This window comes from Neophocaena asiaeorientalis, unplaced genomic scaffold, assembly GCF_003031525.2.
Source record: "Neophocaena asiaeorientalis asiaeorientalis breed wild unplaced genomic scaffold, Neophocaena_asiaeorientalis_V1.1 scaffold26, whole genome shotgun sequence".
In the NCBI taxonomy this organism is placed as follows: Eukaryota; Metazoa; Chordata; class Mammalia; order Artiodactyla; family Phocoenidae; genus Neophocaena; species Neophocaena asiaeorientalis.
Window position 1 is genome coordinate 8,872,471 of NW_020173108.1, and position 21,660 is coordinate 8,894,130.

Below are 21,660 nucleotides of genomic sequence, written 5' to 3' on the forward strand. Positions count from 1 at the left end.
GAAGCAATAACTGATTATTGGAACAGTCCATATTTTTGACTACTTGGATTCTGTATACACCTTTCTACACACATTTCAACTGCCGTCTAATGACAGTACAGCTATATTTCTACCCAACAAGATACAGCTATTCTAACAAAAGAAGAAGTTTCACCTTTTCCCCAGAATGAACAGATGAACAGTCCCAAGAGTCATTGTATTCATCGCTGGCTATATTAATTACTTCATAAATTGTCAGTCATACTGAATATTCTCTTATATACAGATTAAATTGTAAAGTTGACTGCTATATAAAATAAAAATGGGAAGGACGGGAAAAAAGAAAATGGTTAGTAGATACAGATAAATATATACATATAACAAGCAAATAGAAAATATGCAAAGCTACTAGTCCTTGTTTCTGTATTTGGTCACAGGCTGTAATTCATAGCTATAGTGTCTTCTTCCTTATTTTCTCTGTCATCAGCAAGAATCTCACCTGGTTGGGATTCTTTACTTGGTGGTGTGACCCAAACCTACATTTCTCAAGAGTCTGTGTCCTCAATCATCCTGCCTTTTTTGGCTGCTGTAGTTTTCTGGTAACTTTATACTCTTGGACATAGAAGTACTAAGAGATGTATACTCTATACTTGAAATTATCACAGGATTTTCAAGTAGAGGAAGGCTGGTTTGTGGAGGGTAAGCTACTCCTACTGGTACAAGGAGGCTCAGAGTGACATGGGGATTCAAAATAGTCAGTTTCATCTGAGTTCAATCAGATGTCCCCATTCTAAGTCTCAGAATCCTGTTTTTTAACCAATCAATGATATAATTTTTGAGAAACTTGACTGAGAATTAATTTAATTTAAAATGTATGTTTGATTTTCAGAAGTAAGAGATTTTTTTCGGGGTTATCATGGACATGCTCTGGTTCTTATACCGTGCTTCACTTTGAGAGTTAATGGGCCCAAGTCTGTCACTTTCTCTTTGTAAACGTGCAGGAGCGCTCAGAAGGATCCATCCCACATCACAGTTTTTATAGTCATCATTATTGCCATTAGGTCAGGTGCAGCAGCCACCTGGGTTCCCAAGACATGTGCTTTAGTTGGCACTTCATTGTGTTCAACCACAGTGATAGTTTAATTTTGATTCCACTGAAGACCATGGATTGATAGCATCCCTCTTCAGTTGGTAAAGAGCTCAGCAGTGAGCTCAAGCCCAAAAGCTCAACCAAACCAATCCCATTCTTCATGGAATCATGCCTGATACCAGTTATCAGTCTGAGCTCAGTCACAGGGAGAAAACAATTAATTTGAATGGGGTAAGTTTAGTATAAAGAATTACTAACTATAGTTAGGCTACTAGGAAGTAAAGTGAATTCTAAAGAATATAGGAATAGTAGATTTAAGGAATAGCCTTAGGGCTGAGATGAAGCACTCCACCTCCCCACCCCCCAGGGCTGAGATCTAGGCTGCGTTGAAGAGGACACAACCATGGCTCTTAGAGAAGTGTTTATGCTATTATGCTGGCAGAACTTGCTGGAAATCTGCCCTCTGGATCTTGGCAAAAATCTACCTTTGGAGTGCTAAAGAAACTATTCACAGGGAAGAGACTAACTGGAAGCGCTCCTGCTACAAAACCACCCAAGATGGGTGCCAGGGGAAGCTGCTGGCCACCTTATACTGCAGCTGTCAGGCTCTGGGGAAACTGCCTGTGCTTCCGGATCCAAGTGCTGGAGAAACCTTTCATCACGCTGGAGGATCCTGGTGCAGAAGCCGTCTGTGCTCCAGAAGCCCACAACAGGGAAGCCTCACACACTGCTCCCAACAAGCGCACTAGAACTAAACAGCCCATTCCTCCTGTGTTGTCTCTCCAGCACCCTCTCCTGCAGAGCCTAAGATCATGGTAGCTGACAAAGGAAAAATATTTAAAGGACCCAGATCTATTTTCCCAGGACAGAAATGAAAGGTGAATTTGTCAGAGGCAATAATTCTATTACTGGCACAGTTTTTCTTTTTGCAATATCTATCTGCAAATCCAGAGTCAAATTTGGTGTTCAATGTTATTAACTATGTTTATTAACTTTTATTACCGTGAATTTTCTTTGCTCGCTCTTTTTTTAGTCCTGACTTTGCTTTGGCCTTGGCCTTATCCTTTTTTGTAAGTCATCTCAAATCCTTTTTGGAAAGACAGTTGCTAAAATATCTTGGCTAGATCTTGAGGAGTATACAAAAGATTAATGTTTGCCATCCAAGAGAACGCAAATCATCAGGCAGAAAGAATCCTATTCCTACCTAGGAAGCCTAGTTTGTTTATTTTTTATTGTGGTAACAGGCACATAATGTAAAATTTACTATTCTAACTACTTTTAAGTATATAGTTAAATGGCATTATACATAAACAATTAACCACATTCCCTCCTTTCCTCATCCTGTGGCAATCATCATTCTACTGTTTATCTTATGAATTTTACTACTTTAGGTACCTCATATCAGGTATACAATATTTATCCTAATGTAACTGGCCTATTTCACTTAGCATAATGCCTTCAGTGTTCATCCTTGTTTTAGCATGTGTCAGAATTCCCTTCTTTTTCAAGGTTGACTTCTACTCCATTGCATGTGTATACCACATTTTTCCAGCTTTATTGGGATGTATTTGACATGTAACATTGTGTAAGTTTAAGGTGTACAGTGTGTTGATATGATACACATATATTGTGAAATTATTATCACAGTAGGGTTGTTAACCTCCATCCCCTCACATAATTACCATTTCTTTCTTGTGGTGAGAATGTTTAAGATTTACTCTCTTACCAACTTTCAAGTATATAGTACAATTTGTTACCTATAATCACTTTGCTACCTTGGATCCCCAGAACTTACTCATCTTATAACTGGAAGTTTGTACCCTTTGACCAGTAACTGCCCATTTCCCCCAACTCCCAGTCTCTGGCAACCACTCTGGAAACCTCTCTGTTTCTATGAGTTCACCTTTTTTAGATTCCACATATAAGTTATATTATACAGTATTTGTGTTTCTCTCTCTGACTTATTTCACTTAGCATAATGCCCTCAAGTTTCATCCATGTTGTCACAAATGGCATGATTTCCTTTTTTCTCGTGGCTAAATAATATTCCATTTTATAGATAGATATATAGATAGATCTATACACACACACACACACACACACACACACACACCACCGCACCACACCACACCTTCTTTATCCATTCATTCATAAGTGGATGCTTAGGTTGTTTCTATATCTTAGCTATTGTGAATAATACTACAGTGAAGATCCTGATTTTATTTCCTTTAGATAACTATCAAGAAGTGGGGTTGTTGGATCATATGGTAGTTCTATTTTTAATTTTTTGGGGGGAACTTTCTGCTGTTTTCCATAGTGGCTGCATCAGTTAACATTCCCACCAACAGTGCATGAGGGTTCCCTTATATCCCCAGCTTTACCAACACTTTGATTTCTTGTCTTTTTCATGATAGCCATTCTAACAGGTGTGAGGTGGTATCTCATTGTGGTTTTGATTTGCATTTCCCTGATGATTAGTGATATTGAGCATCTGTTAATGTACCTGTTGGCCTTTTGTATGTCTTCCTTGGAAAAATGTCTATTCAGTTCCTCTGCTTATTTTTTTATTGTTTGTTTTTTAGCTCTTAAGTTCCTTACGTGTTTTGAATATTGATCCCTTATCAGATACATGATTTGTAAATATTTTGTCCCACTTTGTAGCTAGGCTTTTCATTTTGTTGATTGGTTTTTTCCCAATGCAGAAGCTTTTGAGTTTAATGTAGTCCACTTATTTATTTTTGCTTTTGTTGCTTATGCTTTAGTTGTCACATCCAGAAAATCATTGCCAAAACCAATGTCAAGGAACTTTTTCTCAGTATTTTCTTCTAGGAGTTTTATAGTTTCAGGCCTTATGTGTAAGTTTTTATTCCATTTCAAGTTAATTTTTGTCGGTGGTGTAAGGTAGGGGTTCAGCTTTATGCATGTGATTATCCAGTTTTCCCAGTACCATTTACTGAAGAGATTATCCTTTCCCCATTGAGTATTCCTAGCTCCCTTATCAGTTGTTCGTATTTGCCAGGGTTTATTTCTGGTCTCTCGATTCTGTTATTTGGTCTATATGTCTGTTTTTATGCCAGTACCATACTGTTTTAATTACTACAGTTTTGTATATAGTTTGAAATCAGGAAATGTGATGGCTTCAGCTTTGGCTATTCAGGATGAGGATCTTTTGTGGTTCTGTACAGATTTTAAGATTTTTTTTCTATTTCCATGAAAAATGCCATTGGAATTTTGATAGGGATTGCATTAAACCTGTATATTGCTTTAGGTAGAATGGACATTTTAACATATATTTTAATTCTTCCAATCCATGAACATGGGATGTCTTTGCATTATTCATGTCTTCTTTCAGCAAAGTAGTATAGTTTTCAGTGTATAGATCTTTCACCTCTTTGCTTGAGTTTATTCCTAAGTATTTTATTAAATTTTTTATGCTGTCATGAATGGGATTTTTTAAAATTTCTTTTTCAGATATTTTATTATTAATGTATAGAAACACAAGTGATTCCTATATGTTGATTTTGTATCCTGCAACTTTACTGAATTTGTTGATTAGTTCTAACTTTTTGTGTGTGTGTGTGGAGTCTAGGAATTTCTATATATATAAGATCTTATCTGCAAACAAAGACACTTTTACTTCCTCCTTTCCAATTTGATGCCTTTTATTTATTTTTCTTGCCTGATTACTTTGGCTAGGATTTCTGTATTATGTTTAATAGGAGTGGTGAGAGTGGGCACCCTTGTCTTGTTCTTGATTTTAGGGGGAAAACTTTCCACCTTTCACTGTTGATTATGATGTTAGCTGTGGGCTTTGTGTGCCTTTATTATGTTGAGGTATGTTCCTTCTATACCCATCTGTGAAAAGTTTTTATCATGAAAGGATGCTGTGTTTTGTCAAATGAGTGTTTTCCTTTTCTTTTTCTTTTTTTTTTTTTTTTTGCATCTATTGGGATGATCATATGCATTTTATCTTTTCATTTTATAAATGTGCTGTATCATATTTATTGATTCATATGTGTTGATCCATCCTTGCATCCCAGGGATAAATATCACTTGATCATGGTGTGTGATCTGTTTATGTGCTGTTGAATATGGTCTGTTACTATTTTGTTGAGGATTTTTGCATCTATGTTCATCAGGATTATTGGGCTGTAACTTTCTTTTCTTGTACAGGCATACCTCGGAGATATTGCGGGTTTGGCTCCAGACCACCGCAGTAAAGTGAATATCACAATAAAGCAAGTCAACAAATTTTTTCATTTCCCAGTGCATATAAAAAGTTATGTTTACACTATACTTACTCTATTAAGTAGGCAATAGCATTATGCCTAGAAAAACAATGTATATACCTTAATTTTTAAATACTTCATTGCTAAAAAAGCTAACTGTCATGCAAGGTTGCCACAAACCTTGACTTTGTAAATAACACAATATCTGTGAAGCGCAATGAGGCAGAACTCAATGAAGCAAGGTATGCCTCTTGTGTCATGAACTGGCTTTGCTATCAGAGTAATGCTGGACTCATAAAATGAGTTTGGGAGTGTTCCCTCCTCCTCTTGAAAGAGTTTGAGAAGGATTGGCATTAATTCTTTAAATGTTTGGTAGAATTTCCCAGGGAAACCATCTGCTCCTGGGCTTTTCTTTTGGGGGAGATTTTTGATTACTGATTCATTCTCCCTGCTTATATTGGTCTGTTCAGTATTTCTGTTTCTTTATGATTCATTCTTCGTAGGTTTTATGTTTCTCTTCTAATATATCCAATTTGTTGGTGTACGGTTATTCATGATAGTCTCCTCTGATACTTTGTATTTCTGTGTTATCAGTTGTAATGTCTCCTCTTTCATTTATTATTTTATTTGGGTTTTTTGTCTTTTTTCTTAGTCTAACTAAAGGCTTGTCAATGTTACTTTTTAAAAAAAAACAGGTGTTATTTGGTATTTTCTATTTTTCTGGTCTCTACACTTTCTGCTCTGATCTTTGTTACTTCCTTCCTCCTGATAGCTTAGTTTCTTTTTCAGATATTTTGAAAAAAAATTTCAAACTATTTTCTACTTCCTTGAGGTGTAAAGTTAGGTTGTTTGGTATATTTCCTTTTTCTTAATATAGGCATTGTTTTGCTATAAACTTCCCTCTTAGAACTGCTTTTGTTTTGTCCTGTAAGTTTTGGTATATTGTGTTTCCATTATTGTTTGTTTCAAGATATCTTCTGATTTCTTCTTTGCCTCATTGGTTGTTCAGGAGTGTGTTGTTTAATTTCCACATTTTTGTGAATTTTCCAGTTTTCTTCCTATTGTTGATTTTTCATTTCTTGCCATTTTGGTCAGAAAAGATAATTGGTGTGATTTCAGTCTTCTCAAATTTGCCGAGACTTGTTTTGTGACATATATGATCTAACCTGGATAATGTTTCATGTGCATTCAAGAAGAATGTGTCTTCCGCTGCTGTTTTGTGGAATGTTCTGTATATGTCTGTTAGGTCCATTTTACCTAAACTATAGTTCAAGTCCAATATTTCCTTTTTGTTTTCTGTCCGGATAATATCTCCATTATTGAAAGTGAAATATTGAACTCCCCTAATATCATATTGTTGTCTAATCTCACTTCAGATCTGTTTTTATTTGCTTAATATATTTAGTTGCTCTTTTTTTGGGGTACATATTCATTTATGATTGTTGTATTCTCTTGATGAGTTGATTCTGTATCATTGTATAATAATCTTCTTTGCCTCTTGCTACCATTTTTGGCTCAAAGTCTCTTTTGTCTGATATAAGTATAGCTGCCCCTGCTCTCTTTGGTTTCCACTTGGATGGAGTGTCTTTTTCCATCCCTTCACTTTTGAGCCTATGTGTTTCCTTAAAGCTGAAGTGAGTCTCTTACAGGCAGCATGTAGTTGGGTCTTGGTTTTTTTTCCATTCACCACTGTATGCCTTTTGATTGGAGAATTTAGTCCATTTATATTAGAGTAATTATTGATAGATAAGAGCTACTAATGCTTTCTTATTATGTTGTCTGGCTGTTTTGTAATTCCCTTGTTACTTTCTCCCTCTCTTATTGTCTTCTTTTGTGACTTGGTGATTTTTTTACCTTTTGTGAATCTAATGTAGACTTTTGCTTTGTGGTTACCATGAGGTTTACATAAAACATCTTAACAGCCTGCTTTATGCTGATAACTTCAATTGCCTACAAAAACTCTACCCTTTTATTTCCCCACTCTTGTTTTTGATGTCACAGTTTACCTTTTCTTATATTGAGTATTCATTAATAAGTTATTGTATAATTATTTTTAATACTCTTGTCCTTTAATGTTTATTCTTAGTGAAGTGGTTAATATACTACCATATTACGATATCAAAATATTCTGAATTTGACTATATATTGAATATTTATCTTTACCAACGACATTTTGTTCATCCATTCATCTGTGGATACTTGGTGTGTTTCTACCTTTTAGATCCTGTGATTATAGGTCCTTTCTGCAGTTCTAACCTAATTGTAGCCATAAGGGCTAATCAAGCCACAAAAAGATGAGGGTGACTCATACTAGATGGTCATATGATTTGCTGTTCTTTCCATTTCTGTTAGTGACTTTTTCCAGACATTTGAACTCCTAAATAAAGTTCACAACCCAGATAGCCTAGGAATACAGGCATACCTCAGAGATATTCCAGGTTCAGTTCAAGAGCACTACAATAAAGTGAGTCACACAAATTTTTGGTTTCTCAGTGCATATAAAAGTTATGTTTACACTATACTGTAGTCAATTAAGTGTGCAATAGCAGTATGTCCAAAAAAAATGTACATACCTGAATTAAAAAACACTTTATTGCTAAAAAATGCTAACCATCATCTTAGCCTTCAGTGAGTCATAGTAGTAACATCAAAGATCACTGATCACAGATCACCATAACAATTATAATAATATTGAAAAAGTTTTAAGTATTGTGAGAATTACCAGAATGTGACACAGAGACATGAAGTGAGAAATGCTTTTGGAAAAAGTGGCACTGATAGATTTGTTTGAGCCAGGGTTGCCAGAAACCTTCAATTTGTAAAAACATGCAGTATCTGCAAATGCAATAAAATGAGTTGTGCCAGTACTAGTGAACCAGTAATGTGGATGTGCTGACTCTATACCAGTAGTAGATACAGCCGTTCAGAAATGCATTATTTGCTTCCCTACCTTTAACATCTTGTAACCTTGGCCACATTTTATATTTCATGAGTTGAACCTGTTCAAAGTATTTATTTCCTTTCATGTTATTGATCTCATATATAAGCTCATAAGTTGGAAGAGGTAACCACTCTTGAAAATATAAGTATGATGGACAAGTAAATGGTTATTGAGACAAGATAGATTTTTGTTGTACTTGTGAAAAGTAGGGATTTTTTTTTCCTGTGTTTTTTGATTTTTTGGTTTGGTGATGGTTCCTTTTGGAAGGAGGCAAAAAGGGCAGGGACTGAAGCAAAAGAAACCAGTAGGAAGAGGATAATGGTGGATATAATTTTGGAAGATACCTTTAAAAATAGTTTTTCATTACTGTTTTAAAAAGTGTTTCCTAACAAAGAAATGCTGCTTTTCATTTTCAGACTGCCCTGGCACATTTAGAGTCTCTTGCAGTGGATGTTGAGGTGGCCAATCCACCAGCCAGTAAGGAGAGCATTGATGGTCTTCCAGAGACCCTTGTTCTTGAAGATCACACTGGTAAGGGCAAAGTTGATCTCTAATGTTGAGCGATACTTTGCATATTCAAGTATATTACCAATGCACCTAGAAGATAAAATAGTGACTGTCAGAAACTTTCATTAGATTTTGTATGAAACCTAATTCAGACAAACTTTTACCTAGTGGAATTTTTTAATTTATCAAGTGATAGGCTGGGACAACTTTTCTACAAAAGCAATGTTTATTAAATTCCAAATTGTCATGTATTAAGCTAAAACACTTTTGCCAATTAATTCACCAAAGTCTGGTTCTTTTATCTTTCATAGGTGTTGTCTATGAGTTAATATGTTGGTTTTCAATTTTATTAAAATTGAACTTCATGGGATTGATAAATCAAATTATTTGTTTTCAGCTATTGGTCAGGAGCAATGCTGTCCAATCTGTTGCAGTGAGTATATTAAGGATGATATAGCAACAGAGTTACCCTGTCATCATTTCTTTCACAAACCTTGTGTCTCAATTTGGCTGCAGAAGGTGAGTTGCAGATTTACTTTTTTAAAGTTAATAGTTTCTCCTACAAGTTAATGATGATAGTAGTGTCTTTTAAGCCTATTTTATTTAGCTACATACTCGTAGTAATTTTTAATTCAGTGTTTAAAATTGGTTACCTTTTAATGATTACAGATTAATGATATATCAAACTATTTTACCTTACTAACATTGTCTAAAAACAATATAGGCAAATGATTTTAGGATAAAGCTAATTAGATCTTTGATTATATCCCTGAAATTTGATGTTTTCAAGAATCTCTTAAGGAAAGAAGCCTTTAGGACTACTCAGAGTACTATAACAGTGTACAGATATTCTGCTAATATGAGATGGTATCTTTAAAAATGTATATGAGGAAAAGCAACAAGATCCTACCATATAGCACAGGGAACTATATTTAATATCCTGGGATAAACTGTAATGGCAAAGAATATGAAAAAGAATATATATAACTGAATCACTTTGCTATATAGCAAAAATTAACACAACATTGGAAATCAACTATATTACAAGAAAATAATTATAAAAATTAAAATTTATATGATAAATATTTAATAACCTACCAAGTATCTCCTATTCAAATTTTTATATACTGTTTTTCAATGTTTACCCAATAATTTTTAAGTATATTTGAATTACTTAAGAAAAAAAAAGTTTTACTTACATCTTCTCAGTGAATTCTATTCTTGCATAAAGGATATTTACATGCAGTTCAGTAGGAATTCCCAAATCACATTCCCAGCTTAATTACTTACGGATATGGCTCCCTTTCTTCTCTATAACCACTCCCTTCCTTCTCCCTTCTCTTACTTCCTACCCTCTCCTTTCTCCCTTCTTTTCTTTCCTTTCTCTTTCTTTGCTGTTGCTCCCCCTCTACTGCTACTTCATCTTTGTCAAAACTCTAGTTGATATCTAAAATCCAGTGCAGAAATGTTCATGATTCCTTTATAAAATCTAAAGTTTCGGGCTTCCCTGGTGGCACAGTGGTTGAGAGTCCGCCTGCCAACATAGGGGACGCGGGTTCGTGCCCCGGTCCAGGAAGATCCCACATGCCGCGGAGCGGCTGGGCCCTTGAGCCATGGCCGCTGAGCCTGCGCGTCCGGAGGCTGTGCTCCGCAATGGGAGAGGCCACAACAGTGAGAGGCCCGCGTACCGCAAAAAAAAAAAAGTAAAAAATATAAAGTTTCTGTCTAGGCTTTCCAGGCCTTCTGTGATCTAGTCTGTCTCATCAGATTTACTCCTCTGTACATTTACTCATGTTTGCTTAGCCTGGTGTGATCTTCCCCTTACTGTAAGAATAGATGATCTAGGTAGGTCCGCTTAAATTCGACGTTTCTATCCTTAATATCCTCTTTTTTAAACTCCCACAATAGTATCAGAGCCTTAAGAAGGATCTGGTGTTGTCTGTGCCTGCTCTGTGTCAGGTATTGCTGGATGATTGATGTGTGTTTTCCCATTTAATCCTAACAGTAACTCTGGGACATATTGGTATCCTTATTCTCATTTTCCAATCATTGTTATTCATCCAAGGTTACACAGCTAGTGTGTGGTTGATTGAGACTGTACTCATACACTTGACTCTAAAATGTTGCTCTTTTGGCCCCATCTGTATGGCAAGTGCACAATAAATGTTTGCTGAATTCTTGAATTGTAAATATTATGTATGTTGTACATCTTGAATTGTCATTGATTTTGCTTTAACCCAAGGTAATAATCTCTTTAGTCTGTCTCCCGTCAGGAGGCAGCTTATTGTGAAGCCTTTCCTCTAGGGAGAAGGTTTCCAGGTTCTGAATCTTTGTCACCTTCAATAGCCTGATTTCTTCAACCTTTTTTCTGTCAGGGAGATCTCTGGGAAAAAGACAAGATTTGTGAGGGGATAACATATCGCCAGATGACACATCTCTATAACCTTCCATTGGTCCTAAAATAATGTACTCCTCCCAGTCTAACTGCTTTCCCTGTTCCGCTTTCCCTCATTGATTTATCATTTAGAAGGCACCTAAGTCTCCATATCTTTTTGAAAAGGAAGTATATGGCTTATAAAGAAGGTCTGCGGTCCACCTGCTATGACATATCTGTGCTACACTAAAGTAAGGCTTTAGTATATATGAGGAAGGTCCTAGGGGGATTAATTTGGTGTAATAAATATGTGAATTAATTAGGTCTCTGGTTTCTCTAATATATGCATTCAGTTCAGGTGAAGACATGCCCTATGACTCCTTGCTCACCCTTGTAGCACCAGTGCCAAGTGGAGCATGTAGTAGACTCATAATTAATACTCACTACATGAAAGATGAGTGACCTAAAAGATGCAAACGTGATTAGGAGACACTGTTTACCCTCAGAAATTGAGTCTGATTCGGATGAAGAGGAAATAGCATCAAAATTTTGCCTCTCTGTACTGCGTGGATTTGAAGTTTATTTGGTTTTGTTTTTAAGTTATTTGACTTGTTTTGAGGATAATGATACTGCTCTGATACTTTGTAGCAGTTAAGATCTTTCCATTGGCTGTGAACTTGTTTTTTTCTCCCCCCAGTCAGGGACGTGCCCTGTGTGCCGCCGTCATTTCCCACCTGCTGTGATGGAAACACCTGCAGCTGCTTCCTCTGAGCCTGATCATGATGCCCCACCTGCAACCGACAGTACTGCAGAAGCCCCCTAAGCCTGAACACTTGAATGAGATCGGTCTATCAAAGTAAATCTGCAGATCCTTCTAAAATATGATGTGCAAATAATTATATATAAATATATTTAAAATGCTATATATAGTCTATGCCATAGTTTAGAAAGAGAATATTAACCTTTCTAAACTAAATTTAGGTTTGCAAAAAGTACTAAACATTTTCAAGCTGAATGTTGAAGTAGTGCATTCATTTTCTTTAGTTTAATATGTTATTAATTGTAATATCAAGCTTATTGATTAACTTTATCCAGAAGAAATAATCATCTGTGTGGCACACATTATTGGTTTTGTCTGAAGTACTGCCACTAAGTGATTATAATTAAGTTTTCCTATTTGCGTCAAATGTGAAGATTGTGATCACAACAGTAGTAAAATTTGGTTTCGTTGGAAATAAAAAAGAATTCTAAAGCATGCTTTTTCATTGGTCCCTTTGCTTTTGCTTCATCAAAACCTCTTGGTTCATAATACTGAGTGGTTTTATAAGAAGATAACTTACTCTTTCATCTTTGTTTAAAATTAGGACTTTTTAGAATGCCAAACAAAACTTCTGGCTAGAGCATCACAAAATCTTAAAATCTTAAATGTAATCTCCTTGAAATGGTTAGGTAGTAAAATAAGTTATTTTATTTGAAATGGTGGATGTGCTTAAAGTAAGGTTAGTAAAGCATATGAACAATCTCATGTGCTCAGTGCTTGGTACAGTGAGATGAATTAGATGGCCTTATGAAGTCCTTTCTATTTGGTTAAAATTATACTTGAAGGTCCAGAACACTCATGGCACATTTGTGTAATAAACACTGGATATAGTTAAAGGTAATTTTGGCTCTGAAATATTTTGGAAAGTCTGAAAACAAGCATAAAGTGTTTTAAAACACTCATTCTGTTGTATCCCGAAGGAAAATCTGAATCCTTAAAAAACTAGAAGATTAATTGTGCTGTCTTGTATAAAGCATAAAACTGATGGGGTCCAGGACAGATTTGGCCATACCTTTTTACAACATATCTAAACCTTACTATGTTATAATTTATTATTTTAAAATATTGTTGAACAAGGATTAGTCATACTACATTATCAGCCTTTGTTTCTTTACACTAATTTATTTTGGGAAAATTATTCACCTGGAACTAAAATAAAAACAAGTAGTTTCAAATTAAGCCATGGGTGAAAAAGGAATAGATTGTATGATTGCCTAGTGACTGTATGAACAGAACTGAACAGGTTCCGTTCTTAATTTCCTTTCTCTAAAAGAGAAAAGAAGATGCTGACCTCACATTTATCCTTTGAAAGAGATCTGTTCACAAGCTTTTACAAAAGTGAGGAAATCAGCTTTCCTTACTTTACTTTTTTTTTAATGAGAAATTTGACCCACAGGGTCATCTTTGTAATCATGTAACCAAACTAAGAGTGCACAGCTTTCTGTTTAGGTGATCACACCTAGTAAGCAAGTATGTATCAACATGGACATAATATATAATTTACGGATGTGATTAGGTATCAACACTAGAGAATGATGGGTGTTAGAATGCCACATTTGAGCAAGTAAAATAGTAAAACACATAGTGAGTGTACCTCCATCCAAGTAGTACAATGATGATTTAGTTTAGACACATAAAAAGAATGTTTATATGACTTCCCAAATGCAAAATTACATTTTATTTGTGTAATTCCTCTGCATATTTATATTCCACCTCTTTTCTTCATTCTTAAAAATAAATGAATTTTCACTGTTGGCACATTTGAGGCTTAAATATAAGGAACATAACACTTGCATTCTAATTTTTGCATATATTGTAAATGTGTCTGGTACTTACAGCAAAATACTGTGTATCCTTTTATGGGTAAAACAAAACTGAACATTGCATGCATGTAATGTGGTGACTTTGTAATTTAGGGGTTCTTTGGGGCTTCTGTGACTTTGGAAATGCTTACATTCAAGCCTTAATGTTGCATTAGGTAGCATGTTTTTCTTCTGATGTATATAGCCACTGTTGTATAAACTAATCTTTGCTTGTTTTCTACTCTGTGATCTTTCCATACCGTATTTCATTGATGATCAGTTAGTGTCAAGGAGTCAAATCAAATTAAAATTAATTCTCATGTGTATATTGTGGAAATTTGTGGCTAGTGTGATTTTTATTGTTGTTTGTTTCCTTTAAATAATTATGATCAGTTGTGACACTTAGTGGTTAAACTGACGTTGTTACAGATTTCTCTGTAATAAGCCACACACATTATATTTAGGCAGTGTAAAGGGACCTTGGTTTTCTCTTCCTAGATAGCAGCTGTCCCAAAGAAAATATTTCTTCTTTGGCTGTTAAGATTTAACTATTATCTGCCAGTTGTTAAGAGGTTTTGGTTCCAAATTCAACCAGCAGTGTTGAGAGCTGAACTTAAGATAGCTGTTGTACATTTTGCTTTCCATCTGTTTCTGCCCTTCATTCTTGGCTCCCTACTATCTGTAAACAGCTGCTATGAAGGAGAAAAGTTGAATAAGAATTGGCTTAAAAATTCTTTTAAAAAGAAAATTGAGGTTTTAGAATTTTCATTGTAACAAGCTGATATAAGCCGAGGATGACAAGTTAGGACACCTAAATATTGTTTGATCACGTCTTGGCTCCTTTTGAAAAAGTAAAGAATATATGAAGGTAAATTAGAAATATAAATATTAATAAAAGTATTGTTTCTCTTATTTCTCTATTATATGTTAAGTGACTTGACCTAATAATTTTATTTTTTTAAACGTCTTCTTCTTCCTTGTAATTTGAATGCTGATATTTAAAGGTAGATCTATGTGGTTTTCTTTCGTGTTAATTGTTTATCTCTAAGCTAACTAACTCTTATTTGTGATCTGCATTTATATATAAACTGTTAAATATATGTGAACTGTTAAAATGGAATGCAAGTTTTTCAAGAGCCCAGGTCTAAACGTAATGATTGGTTTATTGTTCTACAACCCCAATCCATCATTTTTCGTGTAAATCATAAACAATAAACAGGATATACTCAGTGGTCATTTCTAATATTTAATTGTGTAGTCTTATCACTTCTATAATGTAACCCCCTGGAGGATTTAGTGTTTATAGCAGAGTACACAGCTACTAAGGAAGTCTGGAATAGGCTCCTGAGCACGTGATTTTACACTCCTTTAACTGTGATCTAAGAAGGAAAACCCTAACAGAGACCTCAGCTGTACAGAAGTGGTTGATGGACTTCCAGAGTTGGAGCCACTCAGCACCCCTACAAGGGTTGGATTTCGTTAGAAAAGTATCACCCAAATGTTCCTATAAATAGCACATATGTGAAGCTAGGCAGAAAAGTCCTGTCTCTTCTGTGTGACCACCTCTTCCTGTCTTCCCTCAGGCTTCACACTTCTCAGATCTTGCATGATATCTATTCTAGACCAGGCTGGCATTGGCTATTTCCATCCCTAACTTAAAATGTGTTGCTCAGAACTAAACACAGTTCCTCTGACTAGAGCAAGGTCCAGAAGCATTATTGCCAACATCAAAGTGACTCTCATATGACTGTTATGACTCGTATATGTTGATATTATTATCATTACCATCATTATTAGGCAAGCGTATCACGTTGTTGTCTCTTGCTAAACTTCAAGGTATTGCTGGTAAGCCAAGTCTGTTCCTAATAATTACTTACACAATTTCTTCTTAACCTAATTGGACTACATTCATCCTTACTAAATTTAACTTGTAAAGGTCCATATGAATTCTGATTCTTCTCTCATCCTGCATCAGTCCCAATTTTGATGAAGTATGCCTTTGGTGTTTAGTGGCTTTGTCCAAGTTACTGATAAATACTGAATAGAACAGGATGAAATACAGACCCTCTTCAGAATGCCACTGTAGACTGCCCTCTAGATGACTTTGATCCACCAGTCAGTACTCTGGGTACAGTTGTTGAAGCAACTACCAGTCACTTAAGTGCTTTTGTTTCTTCATGGTTCCTAAAAGGACACAGTAAGAAATTTTGTCCTGTTTGGTCGACAAGCACTATGGAAGTAGCCTAATCTGCTAGTATGTTAAATCAAGAAAACAAATGAAGTTAGCTGGAAATGCTTCACTCTTAGTGAAACCATACAACCTCCTTTTCTAACTGCTCACATGCCATCTGTTCATCTTCTCTAGAATTCGATAAGTGATCAATGTCAACCTCATTTTTCTAATTTTTGGAATCTACTTTTTTTCCTCTCAAAAATTAATGATATTTGAAGTAACATGACCTTGACAAATCACTTAATCACTCTGCTGTTTTCTCTATAAAGACTAAATTAAAGGTTGAGTACTCCTGTTTGTGCATGGGTAAAGGTTTGAAAAAAGTGTTCTTTGTTGATGTGCAAAGTCATGGGGAATAAAAAAGCATCTTAATCACCTCTCAGGAGCGGAAAGAATCTGACATGGAAACTTAAATCAAAAGAAATAAAATGTAATTAATGTCAGTTTTACTAAAAGGCTGCATGCCTGGATGTGGCAGTTTATTCCATTTTGTATTCTTAGTTTATAATCAATATGCAGTTTTTTAGTAAATATTAGAGAGGGGAGGTCTTTATCTTATTTTTTTTGGAAAGATAATACCTCTTAGCCATTCACTGTCAGTAAGAGAAATTATGCAAGCCACCATTATTTCTTTTCCTTTGATTATAAAGCAGCAATTCTTAATAAGATTCACTGAGAAAAATGCATTTTTACATTATAAGAATAGTTCCCATTTATGAAGTGCTAAATATTAGACATTGTGTTAGGCTTTCTGTTTTAGCTGATCTTCATAATGAATCTGCAGCGTAGTTTATATTGCCCCAACTTTTACAAATGAAAACATTGAGTCCTGGTTCTTAAACAAGAGCCTGAGGGTTCTGTGTAGTTCATGCCACCTTCCTGGGTAGGAACAACCTATGTGATCAACGTTAATATTTACTAAGTTGTTTGAAATGTAGTCTGAGTTTTAAAAATGGGAAAAGTGGGGGGTCTTTAAAATTCTGAAAAATGTTAGTTTTTCCTTTTTGTATTATTTTGCTAAATTGTTATAGAGAGACATTTTTGCCTTAAGTAGTATACTGCTGACCAAAGTTATAATGTCCTACTTAGTGAAGTTTCTTAGTCACCATTAAGATCAGATGAGAACTTCCTACCTTGGCCGTACTATTTGGGATCCTTAAATTATTCTGCGGAAACTCTCTCTGGCCTGAGAGGTGTGTGGCATCCTCTTGTCTCTTCAACCAATGAGACCTTACTAATGCAGATATCTGTCTATAAGCAACTAGCCCTACCCTTTCCAAAAGTCTCTGGATTTCTTCCCTCAGAAGCCATGGACATTTGCCCTCACAGTTGCAATCACTCAGAGTGGAGAACTTACCCCCAGACTGCTTCATCATTAGAAACAAACATTTGACACAGGGTTTCCTTTTGATTTCAGTCCTTAAATGGTATTTTAAATTCTTTCCAGGCATTTAAGCTATGCCTTAGTTCTCTTGTCTATTCTATTTCCATTTTCTTGTTAAAAGACCTCAAGTGTTGCAAAGATTATAAGGGGCTTCACTATGTACCACCATTGTGATCGGCCTTTGGCCTCCACAAACAATTCCTCCTCCTGACCTGGAGCAAGGATCCTTCAACCCTGGTATTGCAGTACCCTAGGTTTGGTGCCACTAAAGAATGTCAGAGTTTTTATTTTAGTTTAAATTCACATTTAAGACAGATGAGGACAGGAATTGGGGAGCTTACAAAATCAACCTTGTCTGGAAAGCAAGCTCTAGCCTAGATTGGATGATGATGACTCACAAGTGAACCGGGGTTATAGCCCAGTCTAAATGAGTAAAGAGCACCTGAAGGAAGATGCTTAAATTTTTTAATAAAAATTAGTTGTCTTATAAAATAATAAACATATCAGGCTGGCGTCCTCCCTGAATCTGTGGACACAACACTTTTATCAAAGCCAACAAATTAACTCCATGTGCTGAGCTGCTATCTGTTTAACAAATGTTTATCAAGTGCCTAATCTAGCACAACTGTTAACAAGATCATCAAACTCCCTGGCCTCCTGGAGTGTTCCCTGTATTGAGGAGACTCTATTACACGTTTCTTCCCAAAGCAGCTGGATTCACTGTATGGGAAGGAGTTCTTCTTGGCCTGGAGGGTGCCTGTGATTATCCAAACAAGAAAAAACCAAAGCAGGGAGAAAGAATAACACTTGCCGAGCCCCCCAAGGTGACTAGCTACCGGCAGCTACCCCCATTCCCCAATGATCTATAGCTGTGTTACTGTATTTATAGGTTGAAGATCTCTTAGGAGGTTATATGCCCTATGGCCCCCAGCAGGTCATGATATCTCACAACCAGAGAATTTGGAAAGATATATTTTTTTTCCAGAGATGGGGCTGGCCATAATGGAGAGAAGCAAAACTTAACAGTGTTTCACCTTATTTGTGTTGTATTATTACCTTTGCTTCCTACTCCCTGTGCTCTAAGGCATTTACACATAAGCATCCAGTGTGTTTTTCCCCAGAAAATGGAACATAAAGCAGGCAATTCTGAGACATTGCTTTCCTGCTGGCTTTTGTAACCATGCTGGAGAACCAGGGCTAACGTACCCTGAAAACTGTCTTACTAAGGTCTGGACAAGCAGTAAGCACCACTGTCAAGTTTGCTACACTGTGATTACCGTAGAAGCCGAATGAACTGGGCAGCAAGGGCACTAAACGCTATGCCGATGCACGGTCGTGCTAGGACAGCCCCTGCCTGACTCAGCAGCAGCACCATGGTACACAGAGGTGCCACACCTACGCATGCCAAGGCTCACTCAGGGAGGGCAGAAATGCCGCACAATCCTTTGGGTTCCTGTCTCCTCGCCACCCCCACTGCTGTATAACGCATTTTTCTCCCCCAAATCAGGTCCTGGAGAAGCCCCTAGAGCTTATTTAATCCTTTTGTAGGTGACACTTTATAAAGAGGAAGCAGAGTAGAAGGCTGCATTAGATGGTACCTGCCATGGCCACCCTACTTGAAGCATCCCTTCTCATTGTCCAGAGCTGCCGAGGGTCTGAGAGTTTACCCTGCTTGTAAGCTAACACATTTCATAGATTCTAGCTGAATCTATGGGACCCCTGGATCAGAGACAAAGGGTTTTATTTCTCATGGTACAGTGGGCAGCATGAGCTACATAATCGCCTAAACAGTTCCCGTTGCCCCCATGTCCCTCACGGACAATGCAGAGCTTGGCCCAGGTGGACGCTGGACACACAGTGAGTCTGTAGCACAGATGAGAAAACTCGAGCTTAGGAAACCCTAGTCTTATAAAGGGACTGCTGGTAAGCCTGCCTAACCTTGACCTGGAGAAAGACACACATTATATGTTATCTTGGTCAGGAAACAAATCTGTCCTCTGACCTGGGGGGATGAGGGAGGGATAATATATATCTGTTTTCTAGGATTTTTCTATACAGACTCCAGTACAGAGCAAAGCTGTCAATGCCTCTTGCTCAGAAGACATGAGAAACACAAGAAACCCATGAATTGTCTCCCAACGCCTGTAGACCCTGCTTAAAGGGATGGGATACTGCAGGTCAAGAAATCCCACTCACCCCAGCCACAGCTGATTTGACTGGTGGGGGCATCAGACTCAAGGCCCATCCATTCAGAGGTTGGCCAGTGGCCAAGGGCTAAAGGTTACGCAGGCCAGCAGGTCCTCTCACTAAATTTGCCTATTTTGGTTGGGAAATAGGCAATTCCCAGTAGGAAATGGGAGATGAATTCAGCAAAAGGGTTGTACGAGGAGGGAGTAAAGTTGTGAGTAGCCACGATCATGCTGAAGCGATGAGGCAGCAGAAAGTAAGAGCAACTAGAAACTACAAGTGGGAGAAGATATGCGAAAGTGGATTGGGAAGGAAGGCTACTGCAGTGGAGGGCAGGAAGCGGAGCCTCGTTACTGTGGACACTAGAACGGAGAAGCAGTCATAGCTCCTTACTTTTCATCCCCATCTGCTCCTCACACCAAAATGGGCATCCGTGGGCTTCCCTGGTGGCGCAGTGGTTGAGAGTCCGCCTGCCGATGCAGGGGACACGGGTTTGTGTCCCGGTCCGGGAAGATCCCACATGCCGCGGAGCGGCTGGGCCCGTGAGCCATGGCCGCTGGGCCTGCGTGTCCGGAACCCGTGCTCCGCAGGGGGAGAGGTCACAGCAGTGAGAGGCCCGCGTACCGCAAAAAAAAAAAAAAAAACGGCATCCATTACAGTAACACATACACAAGCCATTACTGCAGAGAATTTGAGTGAGTCTTTAGTTGAAAAAGAACTCAGGTTATAAGGAACAGAAGAGGTGCAGAAAGATGTCATAGGACAGTAAATTAGCTAACGTTTATTGAGTGCATACTGTATGCCAGGAACGTTTGTAGGTAGTTTTACATGCATTATCTTAGTTAATCCTAACAAAAATTTTTAGATGTAGACTTCTAATCTCCAAAGGGCATAGAAAGGTTAAGTAGCTGCCAATGGTCACACAGCTAGTAAGTAGGGGAGTCAGGATTCCACTCCAGTGCTCTTCACTGCTTTGTTCTGTTGCATCCTGCATAGGTAAGTGAGTTAACCCACAAGGTAAGAATAAATGAAGTAAATTTCAGCTTCAGCACTGATAGTTCTCACAGACTGACCTGCAAGTTCAATAGCCTAACCTAACATTTGGACCAAAAACTACTCTGAAGTTGGTAATTACCTTTATCAATCAGCCCAAAGAGGCTGACAGGAGCCTAAACATATTAAATTGCTTTAGTCCCCTACCTGAAGAAAGCAAAAGATCTCAGCAGCTGCAGAAGTTTATGTTACTTTCCAATCCACTGCAGAGAGAATTCTGCCTCAATCATTCTCTTGTCAGTCCCTGTGGTCCCCACAGTACCAGTGACCATTACCCACATCTCTAAGTAAGAACAATAATGTGGTCAAGGAAGCCTGTTTTGTTTCACACCGGTAAGCCCTGGGTAGAAAGCAGGTTGTGATTGAATGGGGATAAATGTCAAGTCCCTGCTATTCTTCACCCTAAATCTACTCCACATGGTCTTGTTCTGTCCTAATTAGTCTCTGCCCCAGATAGCTAATCCTTTTGGTTAATGAGTACCCATGGCCTCATCATCTCCAGTTACGGATACCACAGGAAGCTGGGAGAGCCTTGCCCAAGCAACTTGGCAGAAGGTGCTTTAGTATTCATAGACTGCTGTGCTTAGAATCAATGAAAACTTAACAATTAAATCACCAACATATTATCTCGCCTAAGGAGGAAGCAGCAGCTTGCCCATGATCGTACAACCAGAAAATGCTGGAGCTAGGACTTGAAGGCACGTCTCCTGACCATGCCCCAAACTTCTCTTACTTTCTGGCCCAGTGTCATCCTCTGGTGAGTCAGGGCAGCAGCAAGATTAGATCAGAAATAGGTTGTATTTACCTCCAAACCTGCTCCGTGCGTAGGTCCTCATCTGCCAGCAGACAAAGTGAGAAAATAATGACAAATAAGCAGATGAAGACTTTTGCTTGTGAATTCCTCTTTTTATTCTTCCATTTTTGGACCTTTTTAAGTTAGGAAAGACTTGGGGTGAGGAGGTAAGAGGGGGAGAGAGAGAGAGAGAGAAAACAGAGTGGCAGAGCGGGGAGCTAGAATGAGACAAAATATAAAAGCAATGTCAGTGGTTCTCTGGCTTCCA

General features: G+C 37.4%; 1 protein-coding gene across 1 annotated transcript in view; it reads left to right on the forward strand.

The window, feature by feature from the left end:
• The window catches only part of PJA2 (praja ring finger ubiquitin ligase 2), a 55,058-nt gene extending 40,071 nt beyond the window's left edge, over positions 1-14,987 (forward strand). The window contains exons 8-10 of the mRNA XM_024743336.1: positions 8,656-8,770; positions 9,144-9,265; positions 11,818-14,987. Of these exons, the coding sequence (XP_024599104.1) occupies positions 8,656-8,770; positions 9,144-9,265; positions 11,818-11,943 (363 nt within the window). The 3' untranslated portion in view covers positions 11,944-14,987. The remainder of the gene's footprint in view (positions 1-8,655; positions 8,771-9,143; positions 9,266-11,817) is intronic.
• Positions 14,988-21,660: the final 6,673 nt, after the last annotated feature.